The sequence below is a fragment of the Trachinotus anak genome, unplaced genomic scaffold (assembly GCF_046630095.1).
Source record: "Trachinotus anak isolate AG129_WGS33_773 ecotype Australia unplaced genomic scaffold, CSIRO_AGI_Tana_v1 ptg000012l, whole genome shotgun sequence".
NCBI lineage: Eukaryota > Metazoa > Chordata > Actinopteri > Carangiformes > Carangidae > Trachinotus > Trachinotus anak.
The window spans coordinates 13,659,853-13,683,214 of record NW_027273863.1 but is presented as its reverse complement, the minus strand read 5'-3'; the positions used below and the strand labels follow the sequence as shown (position 1 = coordinate 13,683,214).

General features: G+C 40.4%; 1 protein-coding gene across 2 annotated transcripts in view; it reads left to right on the top strand.

Moving 5' to 3' along the window:
• The window catches only part of tnr (tenascin R (restrictin, janusin)), a 167,178-nt gene that overhangs the window by 92,003 nt on the left and 51,813 nt on the right, over positions 1-23,362 (top strand). For both annotated transcript variants that reach the window (XM_071491776.1, XM_071491777.1), the window contains exons 5-13: positions 6,538-6,658; positions 8,311-8,527; positions 8,653-8,753; positions 9,901-10,063; positions 10,925-11,401; positions 16,051-16,170; positions 16,312-16,455; positions 17,808-17,923; positions 21,279-21,429. In XM_071491776.1, the coding sequence (XP_071347877.1) occupies positions 6,575-6,658; positions 8,311-8,527; positions 8,653-8,753; positions 9,901-10,063; positions 10,925-11,401; positions 16,051-16,170; positions 16,312-16,455; positions 17,808-17,923; positions 21,279-21,429 (1,573 nt within the window). In that variant the 5' untranslated portion in view covers positions 6,538-6,574. The remainder of the gene's footprint in view (positions 1-6,537; positions 6,659-8,310; positions 8,528-8,652; positions 8,754-9,900; positions 10,064-10,924; positions 11,402-16,050; positions 16,171-16,311; positions 16,456-17,807; positions 17,924-21,278; positions 21,430-23,362) is intronic.

Sequence of the window (23,362 nt, the reverse complement as noted above, 5' to 3'; positions counted from 1 at the left end):
AAACAACAAATCAAATATTAGTATAGTTGCCAATTGTTTTTCTTTTAATCAGCTGATCATTTCAAGTATAGTGATAATGACATCATAGACCTCTGTTGTTGCCCAAAAACTACTAAAAACACATTGAGATACGTTGTTGCACTGGGTGAAATGTTCCTGCATTTTGATGAACATGGGAACTGCTTATTTTGAGCTGATTCCACACACCATAAATATTCACTAGAGCACTAAGCGTGTATGAATCCATCCAAGATGACCATTAGTCCCTAGCATATGTACCCATATTCAGAAAAAGTAACTAAAATCCACAGTAACCAGCTGTTGTGCACATGAAAGGGAAATTAAAGTATATTTTTGGCCCATTCTTAAGATGAACATCTTTAGAAAAAACTGATGGACTTTGAGTCCAGCCCTGTAGAACATGCTGCCTCCTCAAGCTCAACACTTATCCCCTGCGCTATTATGAGTGCCAGTCACAACACAGTCCCGCTGTAAGATCAAAACCAAATAAACTGTTTTATCCTGTGTGTGGGACATACAGTCTGCAGCTACTTTGTTGGATAAACTTGCTTGTTAACTCAAACTGCCAGCTCCGCTAAACAGTAGATAATGCAACCACAGCTGAATGTATTAAGTACGCAGACAGGGTCAAGAGTCAACAGCTACTGCTCAACTAAAAATTAAAATCAGCAAGTTGTGTCATCTAAGCAGAGTTGCGGTCGTTGCCAGATGGGAGGTGCGGTGAATAAAAACAGAGACAAAAATCATGCAGTCAGTGGCAGCTCTGTCTGTGAGAGAAAAAAATAAAATAAATAAAAATAAAAAACCTGTCACCACAAGAGGTCAAAGGAAAACAGCCAGGAACGAGAGACACAAGTGGGGAAATAAGAGCTCAGTGAGTCATCTCTAGATTACGCAACAAACATGACCGTGACATCCATTGTCTGCACAGAGCTGGAAAACCAGAATCAGCAATAACATCATACAGAAACCTGATAGATTATAGATTCCACATGGATCAAAATCCCTAATGAGCATCCACATTGTTAAAGTCATACCTCTAAGATTTTGGCTTTTTCTGGAGCCACTGTCAGGTAGGTACACCTAATACAGTGTTTACAGAGTGATGTCAAGGTCAAATAGGCCAACATATAATCCACAAAAAAAGCATAAGTAAGCCTTTGAATCAGGATCTGTTTATAAGCATGAGCATTGCTTGATAAAGCCACAAAGCAGCATAAAACCCTTAGTAGTGTGAGCTTTTGACCTGGTGAGTGCAAACACAAATCCCAGTAATCCCCAAAGTGAAAATTGCATTGGACTCCCTGGTTGTTACCGACACCCTTTCTGCTCTGCCTCTCCACACACGTCAGTGCATTAAAAGTCCATAGTGAGTTACCAAAATGCCAAACGGACACAGTTAGGAAAATTAAGCCTCAATGGTGCGTCACAAAAACAGCTCTTTATGTTGTTGGAATTGGTACATTGAGTTAAAGTCTAAAGAGCACGCTGTACACTGTACCACAGCCGAGTTTATATCTCTGTAGGCTGAGAAGAGCCAGTGTCAATGAAGCTGGGCAAGAGATGAGTCTTTGGGCATCTTCTTTGAGGTTAATTTAGCGCCTTTTAGCCTCTGGATTAAAATCACCAGGCAATCCTCACAAGGAATTGTTTTGGATCTAAAATGCTTCGACTTTTTGTGATAAAATGAGAGATCAGTCTCATATGGCAGACCACACTAACACAGGTGAGTTAGTATTGTGGAGTCTTAGAGTAATTTGACCCCAAACAGCACTAGCTAGCCACTTTGGCTAAAAACAAACCTGCCCTCTCAAGCAGCAGATTTAGTGGGTGGTACAAGTCCAGGAGTAAATGATCAGGAGCAAGGCCAGCAAAGCACAGTTTGTTATAAAGTAGCCACAAGTGAGTAAGAGTGGATTGGTTCATAAATCCAACAATAGTCTCCAGAACCAGGCTTTTTTCCCCTTTGTTTTGTTTGTCTTCTTTCTTTTGTTTTAGTTTTTCCTGCTTTCTTTTGATGTATTTTTCTAAAGTTCAGTAGAGTCGACTCTGAATTACAGCAACATCATCCACATAAATGTCAAAATCAAAGGCGGAGGTACAAATTTAAAATGCAAGATGTATATTTTCCCTCCTCAAGCTAGATTTTTTTGCCCTCATCAATGGTATGTTTCTATTTCCGCATTCTATTTTCGCCTTGCCTGTGTCTACACGTATCAAATACATTTTATGTGCCCTAATGTGTGCATGCATGATTATTCATTTGCACCTCTGGGGGATTTGTGAAAGATGAGACACCAGTTTAATGGTATAAGTCTGTATGTGTTTGTTTGACTCTGGGGACATTAGCTCAGTAGCTCACTATTGTAACTTTTCATGTAGCTAATGTTCCCAACAACATGTTTTTTCCAATATCTGCCATTGATTTGTTTTACCCAAGATGTGTAGAGAGGCTGAGCATGCTCCTCAATAACTGCATTTAGATAAGTGATTGCTTTAAGAATTCTACATCAAAACATTTTGATGCTCCACATCTGTGTCTACAGCGCCCATTAAAAGGATTCATTCTGAGGCATCTACATGACAAAGAATTGGATTAGTAGCTCAGTGTAATTATGCCATGCATTTTTTAATTCAGTTCTCAGTTCATGTCAACTCGCCTGCCCGTAAACCACATTGTGGATGAAAGGGAAATATATTGTAAAAGATTCAAGACAAAAAAAAAGCCACCTTTGAGATAAATGTAATCAAACAAAGATGAAAAAAGTTAGAATGACAAGATCAAAGTGATTTTTTTTTTTTAAATCAAACTTTTAAGCATGTGGGGTTTTGTGATTCATACAGATACAGTTGGGATACTTTGCTGAGTGGCCTCCTTTGTGTAAGATGAATATTTTACCTTTTCCTTTGTGATATTGCATAAAGTGCCCTGATGGTTTTTATTATAATTGGAACAGGCAGTTTCATTTCAGCCTCACAAGGGGTGAACTCATCCAATTTCTTCCAAGAAAATCACCAGGTAATACATAAAGTGACAGCACTGTTTCAGAGCATTCTCAAAGTCATTAAATTTATATTTTTCCACACCCCCCGAATATTTACCTGTGAATAAATGGAAAACGTGAACACACATGCACGCTGAGTTTGCCATGCAGCTAAATTACTTCTCAAAAGGTTTTTTTTTTTTTTTTTGTACTTACACCTTTCAAAAGCTTCTCTAGATTGAGAAGCTGCATGCTGACAGATCTAATTACCATCAAGGCAGGTGGACTGATTTTAAAATGAAAGGAAGAACCACTTGATACCACTCAGTGTGTTTTTATGCTTGTGTACACATGCTGGTCTGTATCCGTGTGTATGTATCTGAGTGTAATGTAGATGTGAGGGCGTATGTATCAGTGCACTTGGTTTTGTGTTGGCTAATGCACTCATCTAAGAGTGTGTGTTCCCTCCCCTGGAAGAAAGTGAGTAAACTAAGGAAGTCTTCAGTGCCTGAAGCATGTTGATTGTCTTCACTCTCAGCGAGTAGGTCTGTCCTTAATTGAGGGTCCATGAAAAACCTCCTCTCGTGCATGGTAATGCTTGTGGGCATCAGCCTGCACTATGACCCAGTGACTAAAGTATAATCTTGTGACTTTGAACCTCTTTGAAAACTTCTCTTTTGTCAATATTGAGATAAAATGTTTCCATGACCTTTTGATCACATGACATACCTATTTTTAGCTCCATTTGTTTGTTGTAGAGAAGAAGTCCAAGAAACTGCTATAGAATAAAGCCTGCCTAATATTGACTGATATATTGTCATGGCTGATATTATTAGCCAATTTTAGCTTATAGCATATGTATTTACTCAATTATTGTTACAGCCACAATGCACAAGACAAATTGTCAAATGTTGTCCTCTGGCCAGATGTTAGATTAACCAATAAAACAACAAACACACAACATGTAACGTCAGAACAGAAGAACACAGGCAACGACATAAATCAGTCAATGAGCGACAAGAAAATACAGCAAAGGACTGCCAAAGATCTGACATCTGACAAGATAAATCCACCGGTACATCCATTTGGTAGCTGTTCTGGAGCTTTTGATCCTATCACACAGTCTTCATCAGCAGATGGAGTTGCCTTGTTGTCATGGCGTTGTACGTCAGGCCAAAGGGGGTAAAAATATATATACACAACCAAAGTAATACAGCTGCAGTCGTGACATTGAAGTTTCCATCCCTCTGATCACTTAAAGGATTTTTTTGTCCACACTGGATCCATGTTTAATACATTAAGAACCAGTGTCTCCTTCACACGCTGTAGTTTGTCCACCAGAGAGCACTGACATTTTTTTTTTTTACCTGCTAAGTCTATATCTTAGTCACAGTACTGGAACAACCAAGTTACATGTTTCCTGGAAAGAATTATGTAATTATGTAATTTACTACTCATCATAGGTAAAATAGGCCGTATTCACTTGGAACACTACAATACATAATTCCAGTTAACTGCTAGTATTTCCCAGAAAGTGTTTTAGTGCAGCACATCAGATGAACATGAAAGAGCTTTTCTCAGAAGGACATCACCATTTTCCCTACAATTTGTACCAGATTATGCTGTTTTCTTTCCAGGACACTGAAAAGAAATTATGTGAAAAATCAGAATCCATAAAGACTAAAGAATCTCTTTCAGAAATGTTTGCCAGTATCAAATATCAGCTGGTATATTGTCAAATCATAAAACGCAATATAATTGTGATGGTTAATCTCGAGAGCGATGTTCTATCATGCTTGTTGCAGGAAGTGAGTGAAACATCCGTGTAGTGCCATTTATCACCATCACATCTCTTAAGCATGCATCCCAGCCATCTACTGAAGCTAGCCGAAGGGACACTGCTTTAGCTAATGGCTTTGAACAACACAGTTCCAGTTGGCTTTGTCCATCTCACTCCTCCACCATCTGCACGCTTCTCATTTGTTTGGTGAATTCAAGAAATAAACGGCTCGTGTCGCATCAGACAGCAGCTGCACGACGGGGGGGGGGGGGGGGGGCTGGTTCAAAGTAGACCATTTTCCATCTCTTCAGCTTTGGATGCACGGCATAGCTTGGCAGTTGATTCCAGCAAGGCCAGAGTCATTTTTAAAAACATTAACAGCACTGTCTGAAGCGAGGCATGCTGCAGATTGTAACATATGACCAGCTATCTTTCCCCGATGGGTCTTTTATGATATACTGTATGTGTCAACCTTCTTTATGTGTTTCTGTTCACCACACACACAACACCAGACACATGCACGTGCACACACAGGTCGTTCTACTTTGTCTTGAAATGAAGTTTGTGTTCAGATTGGCACAAAAGATGTTGAAAAGTGAAGTGCAACTGTGTGAGAAATCTTCAGTGTGTGAGCAGGAAGTCTGGGACATTCAGAATGCATTGATTTTAAAAAAAACAGACAAACAGAAGGAAAACATTTGTTGACTCCGAACGAGAGAAACTTAAAAGAATGCATAGCTCATACACACACACTGGGATTCTCTCGGTTTCTCATTTATGTGCAAATATACTGATATTTCAACATTTCCACCGTAAATGATCAAAAAAAAAAGCCTGAGCCAGTTAGGTGTGATACGAAGACTTCAATCTGGCTCTCACAAAAGGCGCCAGCTGAGTGAAATAGCCTGCTTCACCAACATGAGATGCATTGTTGTGATAAAAGCGGCTGTTGAATAGAAACTACACAGGCTCATCTGTTAGATGTGTTTTTTTTTTTTCTTCTCCTTTGAAGCATCTTCTGCCCACACATGCACGGGCATGAGCATGTTAAAACTCAAGGGAATAGTGCTTAAAATTACTGCAGCTCACACACATACTACTGATATAATTGCTTTTCAGCTTTGTTTAACCTCCCCTCTCCATACTTGTGTGATAGAACATCTTTCCAGGTTGAGTAGGATGTCTGATTCAGCTGCAAAAATTCAATACATTCAAATAGCCACCTTAAAAGCTCTACACAGTCTTGTCTGTGCTGCTATTTGACAGTCTGCTTGAAGGATCCTCATCCTCTGTGCGGCTTTTATTTCAGCGGGTCCCTGTTCTCACTTCCCCACTCAATGGAGGGGGGATTACAGCGGCATCACTCAAACCATGTCTCCACTGAAATCCATCTATCAACTCTCTCCCTGAGCAATATTTCTATATTCCTCCCAAGTGGAAAGATCAAATATTTGGTATTGCTCAGTGAAATACATTCAGAGGTTCCATAATCCCTGAAAGAGTTTTCTTTCCTTTCTGAAGTCAATTATTTTACATCAGATCAAAGGCATTTATTTACCTTTTACAGAGGATAAGCTGATGGTAGTGGGAGTCCCCACACGTGCACAGAAACACACACATAATAGACACACATGAGCACATACAGTATGTCTCCATGTTGGTACATTAACAACTGCACTGGACCAACTATAGTACTTTTCTTCATGATTCTCTCTGTTTCTCTTCTCCCACCTTTGTGCTACTTTTCCACAGGTGTGAGTGGACAGGAACGGTGAGGTTTCTTCCCAGCATGCCACTGGCACAGCAACACCACAGGGCCACTGTGCCCATAACTGGCTGGATCCTGCTTTTGGCTCTGTTTCTTGCTTTACAGGTAAAATTTGTTCAGACAAAATATCCCTGTCTGTCTTTTTTTTTTTTTGTGCAGCTGCCCAGGGCTTTTTTCATATTCATTATTTATTTGGAATCTACTATTTTTGGCAGCCATGTTAATCACTTGACTCTGGGCACAAATCCACTCAAATTCGGTCCTGGTCAGTTTGAGAATCAAAGAGAGGTGATGCTTCAGACTACCTACATGCTTTTTGCATGTTTTTAATATTTAATATTTGTTTTTTCCATTTACATTTCCCCTTGAAAATAGACCCTCTTTGTTAAGCACAAAGGTTTGCATTTGTGTTGCCCCCTCCCCCACCTCGATAACACCATTTCTGAAACAGTAGGTTCTTGATTTTGGACACAGGTAGACAAAAGCAGCTTCTCAGTTGGAAAATGACAACAATCACTCTCAGAGCACTATCAGATTAACCATGCAGTGGCTGAAAGAGCTGTTTCAGGCTGACATTTTAACATGTGCGGCTGATCGTTGTAATGAATACCACATATGCATTTGATGGCTACATACATTACGTTGTGCTAAAAGAATGATCCATGTAGAAGACATGGAGACAAAGAAACATGATTTTATTGCAGCAAGGAGCTGGTTAGTCCCGGTAATTGAAGTATAATAAGGAAACATGTAGGATCAGATTTTTATTTCATGCTAACATAGCTCTCTTTCACTGATTAGCTTACGTACGTATTTTCAGTTGGCTTTACTTTTAACATGACAAGTGTAAAGGCTTTTAAGATGACTCACAGCACAGCACCATGTGTTTGGACAACATAAGACAGGCTGTGGTTGCTGGAGTGACAGAGCTGCTGACGTTAGCCTAAGCTCTAATAGCATCCAGGACCGGCTTCCACACAGCGAGGTAGTACTCCACAGTGGATGAAGTCTTGAACAGGTGATCTACTCCCTGGCCCTTAGAATACTGTAGATATGAACGTACTCAACCAAACATTTAAACAACACACAGTTTACTCAGTTTCTTACACTTTCATGCTTGTGTTTGTGAAAGGGCTGAAAAAATGACACACACCCTCAAAACTCTTTAAATGCAGAGTATCATTCTTACTGCTTCCCTGTGCACATCACTTCAGCATGTATTTGGGAACTGGGTTTGGTGAACAGTTAATTTAATGCAGGTAGTGCTTGAAATCACATACCAATAACTCTGGAACAACTTTCTTTATCAGATATTTTAACATCCACAAAATTCATATTCAGCAACACGTAGCTGAGTTGAACCAGTGGTGTTCAGACTTGTCTGCCTGTGGCTATATTTTCTGCTTATCATTCCTTTCCCCTTGAAATATCACTTGCTTATTTAATATTAGAAATTGTCTGAGCTCCCAGCCAGACACAAAGAAAGCACAATCTTAAAATACTCGACTGATGCCACAGTCTTTTGCAAATGACCCACATTTTTAATGCGAAAATTGCTTTGTCAGTGTTACAGCAGTGAGAAAATCCTTCATATACTGTATATTAGTGTCATATTGTTTTGTGTCCCCCTAGGTTCTTTTCTTAGCCTTCACTCCATCATTCTGTAAACACAAGATAGAAAAGAGAAAAACAACTGGAACCCCCTGAGTCCAAACCGCGTGCAGTGTTTTTTTCTTTCATATTGTCTCTCTCTCCAGGGTGCCGCTCATGCTGCTCCATCAGGAGACAACAAGCTGGTTCGTACCACCAGAGTGAGGAGACAGACCCCAGGGGGGGATCAGTCCACTTCCTCAGCCAACCAGACCCTGCGCGAGCAGCCTGTGGTCTTTAATCATGTCTACAACATCAATGTTCCCTTGGAGTCTCTGTGCTCTGTTGACCTGGACGCCTCCGCACCACCTGCCCCAGGTGATGGTGAGGTCTTCTGATTGATCAAGTGTTTGGGTTTAAACTCACTTTGGCCATCTTATCCGTTGTCCTTGAGACACCTTTTGTTCACTGAGACAAGGTTTTCAAGACATATTCTTTTCATTTCAAAGGTTCACGTGCTGAGCTGGGGTCCAGACCTTCTGTGGAGGCTCCAATGGATCCAAATGGACCAACAGAATATACTGAGCAGACACTAGATGCTGACAGCCAGGTAGGTTTTTTTATAAACATGTAAATGCCCTTTGCTGCGCGGAGACAACCAGTTGCAGTTGTTTTGACTCTCTGGGCACAAAGAGAAGTTGTTTTCTGCTTCAACTCCACCACGTAAATCACTTGAGATAAATGGGGGATGGGCAAATCATTGCCGTCTTCAGCCAGCTGGCCCATTCAGTGTGGTATAACTTTAGTAGCTAGGCCTTGAAAGAGAAAACAATGTGTGGAAACACATCACTGTGACATTGCACTATTTTGTTGTGTGCAAGAACTGTGGCAACAGGAGAGCGTAACTGTCTGGCCAGAGCTGAGTGTGTAAATTATGTGCTTTATGTTAAACACATCCCAAAGCTTCAAGCTCGTGAGAGGCAAGAGGCAGCCTGCTGCTTTGAGTTTGTATGTGTGAACAGGGGATAAGATATGGGGCGATTTAATTGACTTTCATGTGGCACAGACACATTTCTAAAGGACATCTGTTTCATCAGATGTAGTCATTTACATTTAGATATTTATGATGAATTATTTTACCCAGTTTTAATGAAAGTGCTAGTTCAGCAGTCACAGTCACCCCCTGTAGATTTGAAATGTGGGTGTTGATTTGATCCTTCATGAAGAATGAAAGCCCAAAACTGAGTCAGTTGAAATTGATTCCAATAGTGAGCTGTTTTCATGGTGGGAAAAAAATGATTAAAACATGCACAGAAAATTGCGAAACCATTTCTGCAGCTCAGTCCACTTCTCCACTGCCCATTCATATGCTCAGCGTGTTCCAGGCAGTCGTATTTTAGCCACTTCCCTCTCAATTCTCAAACATGACCCTAGAGCTTGTTTGTAGGAGCCCATCTTTTGCTCCGGCTGTTGGGTAAAAGTGGATAATGTTGCAGGTTTAAGAAGTTTCTAGAGACATTTTCTTACTTACCATCAAACCTAAATATGGCCCCAGTTCTCCCAGACAGATAAAACTATAAACATTTTTCTCCCACTCTCCAAGCCTATAGGGCAACAGGTGAGTGTTTGATACTTGAAAGATATATTTTGGGGGAAGTATCACTTTAAAATGAATTAAATGCACATTGTCCCATAATTGCCCAAATGCACTTAGGTGCATTAGTGCACATCTTAACCAGGCTGTCCGTCTTGTTCAGGTCACATTTACTCACCGCATCAATATCCCTAAAGCTGCATGTGGTTGTACAGCAACGACCACAATCCAGCAGCTCGCCACCAGAGTGGAGATGCTGGAGAGAGAAGTTTCCATGCTCAGAGCTCAGTGTGGATCTGGATGCTGTGGAGAGAGCTCAGCCATGGGTGAGTTGTTTAGCAGTGACAGCAAAGCGTATGTGTAAAGTTTGAGGATGTTGTTTTTTTTCATACTGTATAAGGCACTCTACCTAGGGATTTGCACAAAAAATACAATCATAGAATATAATAATTAAAAAATAATAATATCAACCATTGAACCAATGATATCACATGACGAACTGCAAGAAAAATGTTCAAAACAGGCAGTCTGATATGTGGCAAGAAGAAAAAACAGGTATTATAGATAAAACCAGCAGAAAAAAACACAATGAATGGAGGTGAAATAGACGACAGCAGAATATTGATGCTGGAGGGCGACTCCTTTATTCTGCTGCACATTCTCAGTCTAAAAGGTGTGGAGGAACCTTTGCTACTGGTAAAAATTGTGTTCACTATTCAGGAGATGCTGCCATTATAATATGAGGGGACTGGAATGGATAGAGTTATAGGACATATTATGGTTAAAGAATCTGCTTCTTTGACACTGTCACCTCATTCAAATATTTTCTGAAAACGCTCCATCTCTACGGTGAGACTGTGATTATTTCCAGCAGTCACAATCTGAATCAGAATGAGGATGAAATGCGCAGCTGGGGAGGACGGTGGCAGGATAGGAATGCACAAAATGAGATGGGTTTTCATTGACGTCTTGACTACTGTTTCTCCCATCAAGGCTGTTGAGGCATGTAGACATGAAGCAGATTAGATGTAAATGACATCCCATTTATTTAGGGACAGCTGTCGTCTTAAAAAGGGACAAAATGTAATCTTACCCAAAATATCGAACTATTCCTTTAAGGCTGACCGTGTGGGACACTCAAACATTATTTTGCTGAGTACCGGTAGATAAAATTTTTTTTTCCCCAGGTCGTTTGGACTTTGTCCCAGGCTGCAGTGGCCATGGCAGCTTCAGCTTTGACCTTTGTGGCTGCATCTGTGAGGAAGGCTGGACCGGCAAGAACTGCTCTGAGTCTCGCTGTCCGGACGACTGCTCCGGCCAGGGGGTGTGCGTTGAAGGGGAGTGTGTGTGCGACCGTGACTTTGGAGGCGACAACTGTTCTGAGCCCCGGTGCCCTTCAGACTGCTCGGGCCGCGGGTTGTGTATAGATGGGGAGTGTGTGTGTGAGGAGTCCTTCACTGGCGAAGACTGCATGGTCGGGAGGTGTCTCAATGACTGCTCGGACCAGGGGCTGTGTGTCAACGGGACGTGCCAGTGCCGGCCCGGGTATGTGGGAGAGGACTGCTCGCTGGTGTACTGTGCCAACAACTGCAGCAAGAAGGGAGTCTGCAAGGAGGGTTTCTGTGTCTGCCAGGATGGCTTCGCTGGAGATGACTGCAACTCTGGTAGGTTATTACCTTTTATTTTTCACATCAGTTTAATCCTCTGACTCTTGTCATGTACAAAAAGTAGTTTGTCTGACATTTGTGGTTCAATTCCCTGAAGCAGAAACTCTGGGCAAAGAAGTTGTCCTCCGTTTACACTTTCTGTCAGAGTGACTTGGACCAAGTAACAGAGCAGAAACCCAGCCTAAACAGATTTCACAATGACACTCCGTAACCCACAAATTCAGTTCAGGCAGAATTCTTGAGCAGGAACAGGTTTCCTTCAAAATTAGAGCTGCAGCACTCAGTGGAGTGTCTCCATTGCAGAGAGGGATTTTTTGTAATGTCACCACATTTTCTGTTTATGAATGACTGGCGCTATTGTGGATGTTTATTTGGGTGCAAAAATTGAATGCATGCTTCAAATTACAGTGTTGCGAATACCTTTAGAAATTTCATGTCTCTTCATCTGCTTTACTTAAAGTGTGGGAGTAATTAAAGAAAAAAAAAAAAAAGAAAAAGAAAAGATAGACTGGTTCCACTTGATAGACAACACATTACTCTTGTGTAGGTTTGGATATTCTCACACTGTTAAATGACATGAATATGATGTCAATTAAAAGTAAAGAAAATCTTACCTATTATTCACTGTGACTTATGGTTGTCCAACCACACAGATAGACAGATCTAATTTGTTATATAGACATCTAAATGCAAAGCTTTTTTTCTCTGGAAAAGGTCTGAAAATACAACTCTCATTTCTAGTATACGTGCAGCCCTGAAAAACAAACCACTCTCTGCTTCTAATGTCGGTGGCGGGGCGCGTGACTTGCTGGACAGCAGAAGGTATAACAGCATTCATTTGTCAAAAGTCACTTTCATCCGTGGAGAGATCTGTCACATTAGCTGCAGCTGAGACGGTTTCTGAGCTGTGGTTACCTTTGTTCAGAGCCAGCTCTCAATGCCAAAATATCAGATCCTCCTCTGCCATTTGAGGCAGCTGTCAACAAAGTGACGGATGAGGACAGACGGAGGAGCGAGCGATTGAGGGACTGCAAATCATATTACTAAGGCTGATTCCTCAGCGCTGCCCTCCCATTTAATATCTGTACCAAGCGAGGGAGTCTGAATTGCTTATTTCTTTGCAATTAAAGGCGAAAATAGCCAATACTTGTAGGGGATAGTTTGCTGAATACAAAACAAAGCAGTTCAGCTACCAGAGACCTGTAGGGTGACAGGCTGAAGTGTTTCATGTTATCATGAACTGAAGAAAACGGGGTGTATTTTTGATTCAGTTATGGCTGTGTATGTTCTCCCACTATGAGAAATAATAGAGGCTGTTGAATTTAAATTGGATGTTTCAGACATGAGCTGAGATACAGTATATCTTTATATAAAAATATATCCACCCACAGGCAGCGATCAACTTGTGCAGAAGAGTGGCATTTAATCTTGACAGCAGAGGTGTTCCACGATGGCTTCGATGAGTCCTGATGCTACAGAGGGAAAGTAGCATTGGCGTTCTCACGTTGTTGACATCCTCTGAGTGCGGCTGTGGTGACAACTGACATTTACATTTCTCTCATAGCTGTGGATCTCAAGTCCTGCAGTGTATGTGAAAACTACAAAGAAGTTTGGTATTGGTCCCGCATCTATTTTACTGCCATATTTTATTGCCCTGCTCTGCAGTATAACGTCAATCAAGTTTATCTGAGGAGTGTGGCTGTTCAGTTAACATAGTAGTACAGCAGTTTAATAGCCCACTGTATGAAGTAGTTTTGTCCCTTCATGTGTGACAGTTCAACACATCACACAATCAAGCACTTGTTTGAAACACAAACTCAACATTTCTGTCATTCATGGTCTGCCTCAACACTGTGAGGACACTTACAGTTTCTGTAGTTTCGACTGAAATTGTGTTGTTGCCTGTGACAAAAGTCCTTTAATATCCAAAAACGATTCTCCTGCGCTGAATAGAAATTGTCTGACAATACTTCTTTGACAGCATGTGTTTTGGAGCTGCCTTTTTGCCAGCCAAAGGAGACAGGAATGTGGGTTTGATCTTTTAGCAAACATGTAGTGTGCTTCTCCTTTTTTGAACACAGAGTGTAGGATGAGAAACCAAATTTGCATTTTAGCAGAAGAAATCCAACAGGCCTTTTTTTTTTAGAATAATTTAACTGTTTACTTTTCACCAGTCATAAAACATATAACAGGCGGTGTGTATGGACTGGACATTTTTTTATATTTGCAGGCAGCAAACAAGCAAAGATACTTACAAAGAGGCAGAAACACTTAATAGGGAACAAAAGTGTACCCTGGCCTTGTATCGTTCAAATGTTTTCTATTACATTACAAACCCCAAAATATTGTACTTCACACTGAAAGTTCCAATTTAATCAGTTGAGCAAATTAACAAGAGAAATACCAGTACACCAAGTAGCCTGAAGGTAAGTTAGTCCTCTGATGATGCACTGACCTTCATTGTCAGCTGGAGTTTTATCATCAAGGTTTTAGTTTAGTAGATTTTGCTGTATCTGCCTATGATGGAGTGCTGATTAGACCTAATGAGACTTAAAGACTCCATGCGAGATTCTTGAATAACCCTCAGCAAGTAGCCCTTTTGGAGCAAACCGTAGGAAGGATTCATGCCTGAGAAATGGTCTCACAATTTAGCAGAAATTGAGAGGACAAAAACCTTGAGCATCTGAATTAGTTTGTGTGTAATGTGTGCAGTAATGCAACATCTGGTTTATGTAAATAAGTAGCATTTTAACACAAGTAATTAGTTGTGAGATGATGCTTTTCTGTTGGGCAGCACGCATTCAGGCTAAGACATCGTTGGAGAAGTTCTTTAAACTCATCTGTAAAAGAACAAAATATGCTCAAACTGAAATTAGAATAAAAAGGGAAAACAAAGAGCTAATGTGAGGAACTGAGAAGTTCTGTTGAAGTTGGAAATAGGATGTCAGGTTGCACTTGTCCTGGGTGACGATTTGCATTCAGACGTCTTTGGTGACTTTTCACATAGCAACAAGTCTTTGCTATACCTTCAGTGTAAAGTCACAGATTTCGGCTTCAACATAGCCGACTAACTTTTCAGAACAACCTTTTCCAAAATGCTCACTTGAGAGTTTGCCCTTCACTTCCTATTGGAGTTAATGTCTTTGCTTTGAAGCAGCTCGTCTCTTCAGCCTCCTGCATGACCTCATTCAATCACTCCCCCTACCCCACGGATTATTGCTCCTTCTTTTGATTTGTCATTTCCTTCGTATACTTGACGAAGCTGAAATCCACTTGATGAAATAAATCAAGCTAAGTGAATGCTGCAGGAGTTGTCTCCAGTGCAGGTTCACTGTTTTGAAATAAGCAAACCACTGTGAAGCATGCAGCCATCTGCCGAGTGTGTGAGGATGTAGCTGAAACGGCTACTTGAGGGTCCAAAGGTTCCCTGAGGAGTCCTCAGTGCTGTGCTATAGAGCCGTGTATCACAGGATGTAGAGATGATGGTTGTCTGCTCCTTTACTCTTCTCTCTCTCTCTCTCTCTCTCCTTTTCTTCTTCTATTTTCCTGGTTCTCTCCTTACACTATCTTTCTATTTTAGTCATTCGTTCTCCTCTAGCACATCTCATCTAGTTGTCCTCTTCTCGTGTTCTCCTCTGTCCTCTGTGCATCCATCTCCTAGTTTCCTCAAGTGAGACTGTTTGTACCTTCTGTCTTGTCTTCTCCTCCTTTGTGTCCTTCACCTGTCTCCCCCTCCTCCTCTCCCTCCTCTCCCTGCTCATTGTTTTTGGCAGAGGAAGCTGTAAACACTTGTTTATGCTTCCACATTTACATTCAACACCGTCTCTCAGGTTTATGTCTTGACGATCTCCACTTCAAGCCAAATGAGTGACAGTGCTTCTCCCTCTCATGTTAACACCTAGCCCCTTGTTGCTGCAAGCACTGGCTTCTTGTGGTGGTTGGGATGCACATTCACAATGCTACCTGCTTGAGTCTGATCAGAGACGTACTCAGTAAGCTGGCTGAATATCATTTGCTTTTTAAATACATACGTTACTGAAAATGCCGATTGCAGAAGGCAACTTGACATTATCTAAAAGTGAACAGACACAGGATTTACTACTATATGTTTAAACCTCAACCTTACACTGCTGCCAGTTATTCCTAAAGCATGCAACTGTGTTTTAGCTTTTGTAGTGTTTTTGCAGAATTTCCTGTTTGTCAGAGTGAAAGGTTAAGTTGATACATCCAATCATCTAAAATACACACACATCTACATTTATGGGTAATATGAGTTGTCATTTCTTTTTTTGCTTGTTATGTTTTGTCTTGGGACTATTTCCTGGCAAAAATACACATTCCGTCTGTGTTCCCGTGTTGGATCAATTGGCAGTAAAGGTGTCCTCATGGCTCATATAGCACACCAAAACACTGTGGTTACAAGGGAAAAAGCTTGTCAGGTGTACGATGTAAGAGGCACTGAAATGATGATGGGTGTTGAAAACTTTCAGTTATTAGAACAAGTACATTTTTACAGTTTAGGCTATGGCTAACTGCACTCTTTAAGGCCCATGCAAAACATTGGTAAATTACTACAAAAATGAAACGGGTTAAATTCAATGCTGTTACAAAAACACACAAATTATATAATTTTTTCGTTTCAACAGTGGCGCCTGTCATGAACTTGATGGTCCGAGGGGTGACTGATCGCACTATCGACCTGGAGTGGGAGGGCTCGGTTGTGCTGACAGATTTCTTGGTGACCTACACACCAAGCACCCCCGGAGGTAAGTATAGAGCTATGCTGGCCTTTCAAAGCCAGGAAGGTTGTAATTTAGTTTCAGTTGATTGACAGCTGGTCTTTTTTTTTTTTTTTTTTTAACGAGCATCCATGTATCTGTGTATCTTTTTATCTGCCTCTCTGTCAGGTGTGCAACTTGAGATAAGGATTCCAGGCAATACCACCACCTGCACCATCTCAGGCCTGGAAGCCGGCATGGAGTACAACATCAATGTGTTTGCTGTCATTAACAACAGTATCAGCGTCCCTAACAGCATTACTGTTTGGACCTGTAAGTGCTAAAATATATTCCACTTCAAGGAAATATTAATTTAATATCTCAGTTTACTTTCTCACACAGAATCACTCATGCATTCATACATGCACACAGTAATTCACGTGGATGCACACACACACCCTGTCTCTCACTTCTTTTCTGACTTTTTTTCTGTTAAATCCTCCCAAAGATGTTTCTCAGTGTCAATAGAGTGAGAATACCACCTGCTCCTCTGTACCAACTGGTTGTGATTCCTACTTGTAACACCTGCTTGATGTCACTCACACTCTTGTACACACTCACACACACAAATATGAACACCTTTTGAACATATAACTCCTAGCCAGGTTACAGGACCTGATAGAGAAACATGCCAGTTTCTTCCATTAATCATCACGAATATGCAAACTCACCCAGCCTCTGACTAAGTAATGGCCTATTTTCAGTGGCAAAAGAAAATTGTGTCAGCTCATATAGAGCTGGCAGATATACAGCTTGATACACTTTGATAGTGCAATCCTTGCTGGTAAAATGATCCTCCATTCTACAGATAGGTGAATTTAATTTCACTGATAGCAGAATTCGGAGTAAAAAGACAATTTCGGCCATTTAAGTTTTATGCAACCATTTGTCAGTGAGGATGTAATTTGTTGGCTTGTCTTTGCTAAACTTAATTATAAAATGTTGTATTTGATTATCTGGAAAGATTTGTGGGGACCCAGCTGCCTGTGAAAAAAGTAATTTTAGCATTTTGTTAGATCGAAGTATAAGCTATGGCTAATAAGCAAGGAATCAATATTGCAGGTTTTACATACAGGAGCTTCAGAAAGTATTCAGACCCCTTCACTTTGTGCAGACTTTAATGTGTTGCAGATTTCATTTTTAATTGGATAAAATTGCAGTTTGTTAATGACAGATTATAGTTTTTGATTTTTAATTGAATTTCTAAAAACACGATTTCGCTTTTTTCATTATTGATGGGCAAATATGGCAGTTTTATCAATTTGAAATTAAATCTTAAAACAGTAAAGTGTGAAAAAAGTGAAGAAGTCTAAATACTTTCTGAAGTGACTATATAAGTATCGTCAGTGCTGTCTAAATCATTTGCATGTGTGAGCTGAAAAAAGTAATTTGTGTTATTAAGATTAAGGTCTTCATGTGTGATGAAAATGCAAAAAATCATGTACAAACAGTAAGCTTAGCGCAGCATCACTTAAAGACAGAAAATTAATAAAGACAGAGGGGAGTAACAGAAATTTAAAAGAGAAAGGTTCGGCATCGGACACAGTCAGCATTAGATGGAGTAGTGATTTATGGGCCGTGTGGGTCACTGAAGAACAATAATACGTCTCTGGCTACCTCACCAGATCTCTCCAATCCGGATGGTTTAGTCTTCAAATCCATCACAGAGACGTCAGTGGAGGTCCAGTGGCAACCCTTCTACTATCCCTTCGATGGATGGGAGATCAGCTTCATCCCTAAGGTAGAGTAAAGCTGTTTGAATGCTCAGTGTATGTGTTCGCTGTCAGTCCCAGTGTAGGACTGCAGAGTGCACCATGTGTGTGTTGGAAGAGGTGGGGGTGGGGGAGCTAACCAAACAGAAGGGGAGAGGAGTGATTTTTTTTTTTTTATGCTTTTAATGAATCATCAGCAAATGACAGATTTGCCTGCTGCCCCACACACAAAGCTGCAGAGTTTTCCCATTTTGCTTGTTGAGCGAACCAAATATTCTTGATTGAAAAGAATTATTTTAAAATCTCACTAATGCTAATCTCTAAATGACTTTCTGAATTTCTGTGCAGAAACAGGAAGAAAAATAACTGGATGGATTTAGGTTTTCTTGGGGGCCCATACCAAATTAGACAAGCGGATTGTCTTAAGCTTATTGGCTATTAGATGGATGAGCCATTAAACCCTTTTCCAGAATAACCCTTGGAAAAGCCATAGCAGGGCCAGGTTGAAAGCCAGAAAGCAAAAAGCTTTCTCTTTCTAATTCCCGCTGTAAACTCAGGTACTCTCTGCACTCTAATCTCGTGCCCTCTCACAGTAATTGGTTTTCTCCTTTAAGGTGTTCTCAGGGGAAGATATCCTTTGCTCCGGCCAGGCTCCGAGCATTAAATCTGATGTTAAGATGCTTTTTTGTGTTTATTTCAAGCCCTTGTACAGATGGAGTTTCTGAATGAAAAAGCAGTCGGCCTCCTGATTTCATTTGATTGCTTTTAGCCCGCCTTTCCTCTCTCTTTCTATCCAATTGTCTGTGTCTCAACGCTGTTCTTCTTCTGCTAGCATCCGTCACGACCCCCACTCTTCCCTCATAATCTTTTGTTTTTGTTTTCCATCCACCATCTCTTGGCAGAGATCTTCAACCCTACCCTCTCTACCCCCAATGGTACCCTCCGCTCCATTCTTTCTCCTTCACCTCTCTCTTCCTCTCCCTGTTCCTTTCTGTATACGTTCCTCCCTCTATCTCCCCTCGCTTCCCCTCTCTCGCTATAGCCACAGGGGAAATCATATTATGAGTTGGCAGTCCCACCCCCTGTGGATCTAATCCAGCAATGGGGATTGTGAATTTTGACAATCTCGTAATGGAAGCAGGCATGAAAGCTTGGTCCTATGTGAACAAACACAGACCCCACTACCCTGTAAAAAGGAAACAGAAAGAGTGAGAGAGGGAGGGAGGGTAAGCATCAAGACCCACTGTTAACACTGCTAGAAACAGCTACAGTAAATATCTGACATTCCAATAAAATACCATACTGCCAGTGTTTGTGTAGTACTGACCTACCGCGCCATCTAATAAGCCATATTTTGGGCTTTTTGTAATAAAATATAAAACAATCAGTCATTCAGTGCTATTAATAGTAGAACTATAATATCATTTTACTGGTCATTTTATGTTAGTAGTGGTTATGTTAGAGTAATATATATATACAGTAGTCAAAAGAATAATCATTTATATTACTTTTTTTTTCAGTTTTACTCTATTGGCTCCCTCTCAAAAAATTATATCCACACACACAGAAACACACACTGGCTGGCAGTTTCCCTGAAGCATGTGGTCAAAGCTCAAAGTTCAGGACACACAATGAGGTTGTGCAAGTCTGCAGTTCTATCTCTGCAGAAAGCATTTTGTTCATAAATGATGTCTGCATAAATGATGTTAATTCATGCCTATGGCCATAACACTGCTCAAATTGCACTTTGTGGCTCAGTCCTTCACTCCTGGGAAGAAAAGGCAGTACGTGGTAGTTTGAACAACAAAAAAATTATCTTCCCTGCTAGTTTGAGAATCTAAAGCTGCATTGTGTAGAACACATTATATGATTAAGCTACATGGGCCCCCTTTGCATACAAAATACATATGCATTGCTGTATATATATTAAAAAAAAGTATTTTAAAGGGTGAGTTCACCCAAATCACAAAAACATATCGTCTCACTTACTCCTATGTATCTATATTTCATTTAACTAAGTTTTGTGAGAATACATAAGAGACCTCCTACAACCACAATAAAATGGAGGAATTTCCATCATGGTGCTCACAGCAATGAAAAAATTGCATTAAAAAAATCTACAAAAATGTCTCAATTTCTCTGGATGATCCACAGACTGTACTGTGAATTTTTTTTTCTAATCAGAAATACGTTCTACTTTATGGAAACTGTTTTCAAGACCCCTGGCACGGAAAACACAAAGTGTCTCGTTCTGTGTCAAAGTCTTGTTTTACATGTAACAGATATATTTTTTCTTTATTCCCCAGTAATCCTAATTAGCATTTAACTGGTATTTTTTGTGTTTAGTAATGTATATTATGATTAGATGTTAATCGCTACTGCAACGCATTTCAAATCTAATATTATTCTATTATATCTATGAATAGTAAAAGGATTATCAGAGCCACCTCTTACCACTTTTTTGATAGACATGAAAATTATGCCTGAAAAACTAAATGACCCTAATAAGTGACCTAAAAGTATGAATAGGCAATCAAACAGTTCTACATTCTTGACACCCTTAGGCACAATAAAATCTTCTCCTGTCATTCCTCATCTAAGCGAGCTTGTCAGAAGAGAGAATGATGACTAATTATGAGCGAGCTGACAAAGGTGATGGGAGTGGGATATACTGTTAAGGTGATTCATTTTGTATAATTTAGCATTGCCTGCATTTAACTGTATTATTATTGAGATTGAACACTTGTTATTGGAACATTACCGTTGTATGTTACTGCCCACCCTGGTAATTTAGTTGAGGTGATTAAATGGATTACATCTCTAATTACAGTTTTGATTCAGGGAGGTAGCAAGCTGTCATATATTCTGCTCTAATATGAGCCTTCGTACCGCAGGCTTTGGGGGATCTTGGTGCAGCAGTAGGTGTAACATCTGTCTGTCGGCAGGAAGTGCATGTGCAACACTGGCTCTCTGAGAACAGCTGGGAATAGCAGGGGCTCCATATGGATGAGTGACAGGCCACTGGAAATGTACAGAGTGCTGCCTTTGCAGAACAGGGCCTGAGAAATATAACTGGCACACATATCCATTTTTTCCAAGTAACACAGTTTGGGAATCTAATGTGCTAAACCACCCAGAAGTTTACATAAAAGTCAAAAGAAAAGGTCTCAGTGTATAGAAAATTTAGTGCATAGAAATCAGTTGCATGAGTCATTGTTTATGTCTTGCTGGTGATGATAGTTTTATATCTGCCAGATTCTTTATCTCCACTGAGAGAGGAGGTTTGTGCCACACTGACATTTACTCAAAATATGCAAACAATGAGCAACAGAGTTTCAGTCTCTTTTCATCACATCCTTTCTGTGTGTGTGTGTGTTTTCCCAGGACAATGATGGAGGGATGACTGCACAGCTACCCAGCACCATCACTTCCTTTGTGCAGACTGGTCTGAGACCAGGGGAAGAATATACTGTTAACTTGGTGGCGCTGCGAGACCAAGGTCGAAGTCAGCCAGTCACTGCTACTGTCACAACATGTATGTATGGATGAAAACAGTTCATTCTGATCCTGAAAGGGTAAAGACAAATCTTTACTTGAGGGTATGATGTCAAACACCTGGGTGGCGCTTGAATGGGTACAATGCAAACTTGTTCACAGAGACAGTGCTAAAATGTCGTACATATTATTGTGTTGGCGTATCCAAAATGTAACTCTAAAGGAGCTATTTGTAAGCTTGCTAGTTCTGCATAGCCATCTCTAGCATTAACAGCTGTTTACCGGCCAGTGCAGAAACGTTGCGAGTTCGGCATCAATCTTCATTCCTTTACTCGCCAAGAGATGTCTCCAGCGGTGGAAAGCAACCCTCTTGTTTTGCTTCTATTTCTATCATTTCTCTTCTTCTACTGATGTGAGCATGCTAACTAGCTAGCCCCAGTTCAACCAGACCGTCTCATCAGTTTTTGATATTGAGTCACAGTAGCGTCCATCACCACAGGATTAGTGCTGCTCAGAGGGCATATACCTCTTGTATTATGAACGCATCAATGGCTGAAGTTCTTGGTAAGACTGGTAAGTAAACATTTGTTATTGCAAACATTTAGCAATGTAGCAATAGCAAAACTTACAAATAGCCCCTTTAAAAGCTTTTTACTGTGGGCAATGTGGTCCCAATTTTCTGTCAAGTTTTTCATAAGTGAATTTTGTATTTGTAGTTTTGTCCGTTCTCTTCTCTCTGCTCTGAAGTGAGTGGGGTTCAGTTGAAGCATGGGGATGTCACGTACTTTGGTGCACCGATCAGGGTTTGGTGAGATTTGAATCAAAATGTGACTACAGTGTCAACCAGTCTCTGATATTTTTAAACGTTTATTTATAATAAACGCGAGTAGGGCTTAAAATAATTATTTTTGTTATTGAAAATCTTTCATTTAATCTCAAAATGACAAAGTTTTAAGTTGCTTGTTTTGTCCAAACAATAGTCCCAAACCCAGTGTTGTTCAATTTGCAGTGATTATATAATTGGAAAACACTAATCCTCATCTTTGAAAAGCTGAAAACAGCAAATGTTTGGCATTCTTTACGTGATAAAATGTTTAAATGATTAAGTGATCATTATAACTGTGGATGATTCATTTTCTGTCAACTGATCAATTAAATGTAACATAGTTTTCCCTTCACTCTCAAGATGTGATACACACACCGTACACAAATGCATAAATACCCTGGCATAAGCAGGGAGTGTCACCTTGACATATTTGTTGGTCAGCCACCATTTTTGCCCCCCCCCCCCCACTCCTCACTCAGCTGACACGACTTAGACAGCTGTAATAGATCCAATTCAAACCTCGTCCATAACAATTCAAACTCTGATGTCTGCAGTCAAAACACCATCAATTCCCTGTCAAGTCTTTGTTCTTTTCGTGGGTTGTAATTAAGTATCGATTAATAATTCATGGCACTCTCTCATTAATTTTTCACGGTGGCCCACTGCAGGACACCTTATTGGATAAAGAAAGAGGAAAAGACAAATTTGAAGTTACTCAATTATTTAGAACAAAGATTTATCCTTCCTCGGAGACGGAGGGAGAGCGTGATGAAGGAGTCAGAGGAAAAAACAGAGGGAGAGGACAGCTGATGTGGGAGCTGGTTCTCAGCAACTGTCTTCCTCAGGATGTTTTCTAGGACGAGACCCAAGGGGCCAATTTCTAATACATCAAGGATCAGGGTGGACCTGCAATATGTCAAGCCTGAGTCTGGGACTTATTTAGATCTCAAAAGCTTAAAGAAAGACTTTAAAGGAGTAAAATGGTCCTGTATTGCACAGTGTGAAATATGGCGTTCACAAGAGTTCCCCCTGGGGCAAACCACAGAATAGTTATGCTATCACAGAGCAGCGCAGCGTGCTTTCAGTTTAAAACATTCATTTTGAACTAAGCATTGTGTCATGCGCTATTTTGGTAATTTCCTCAACA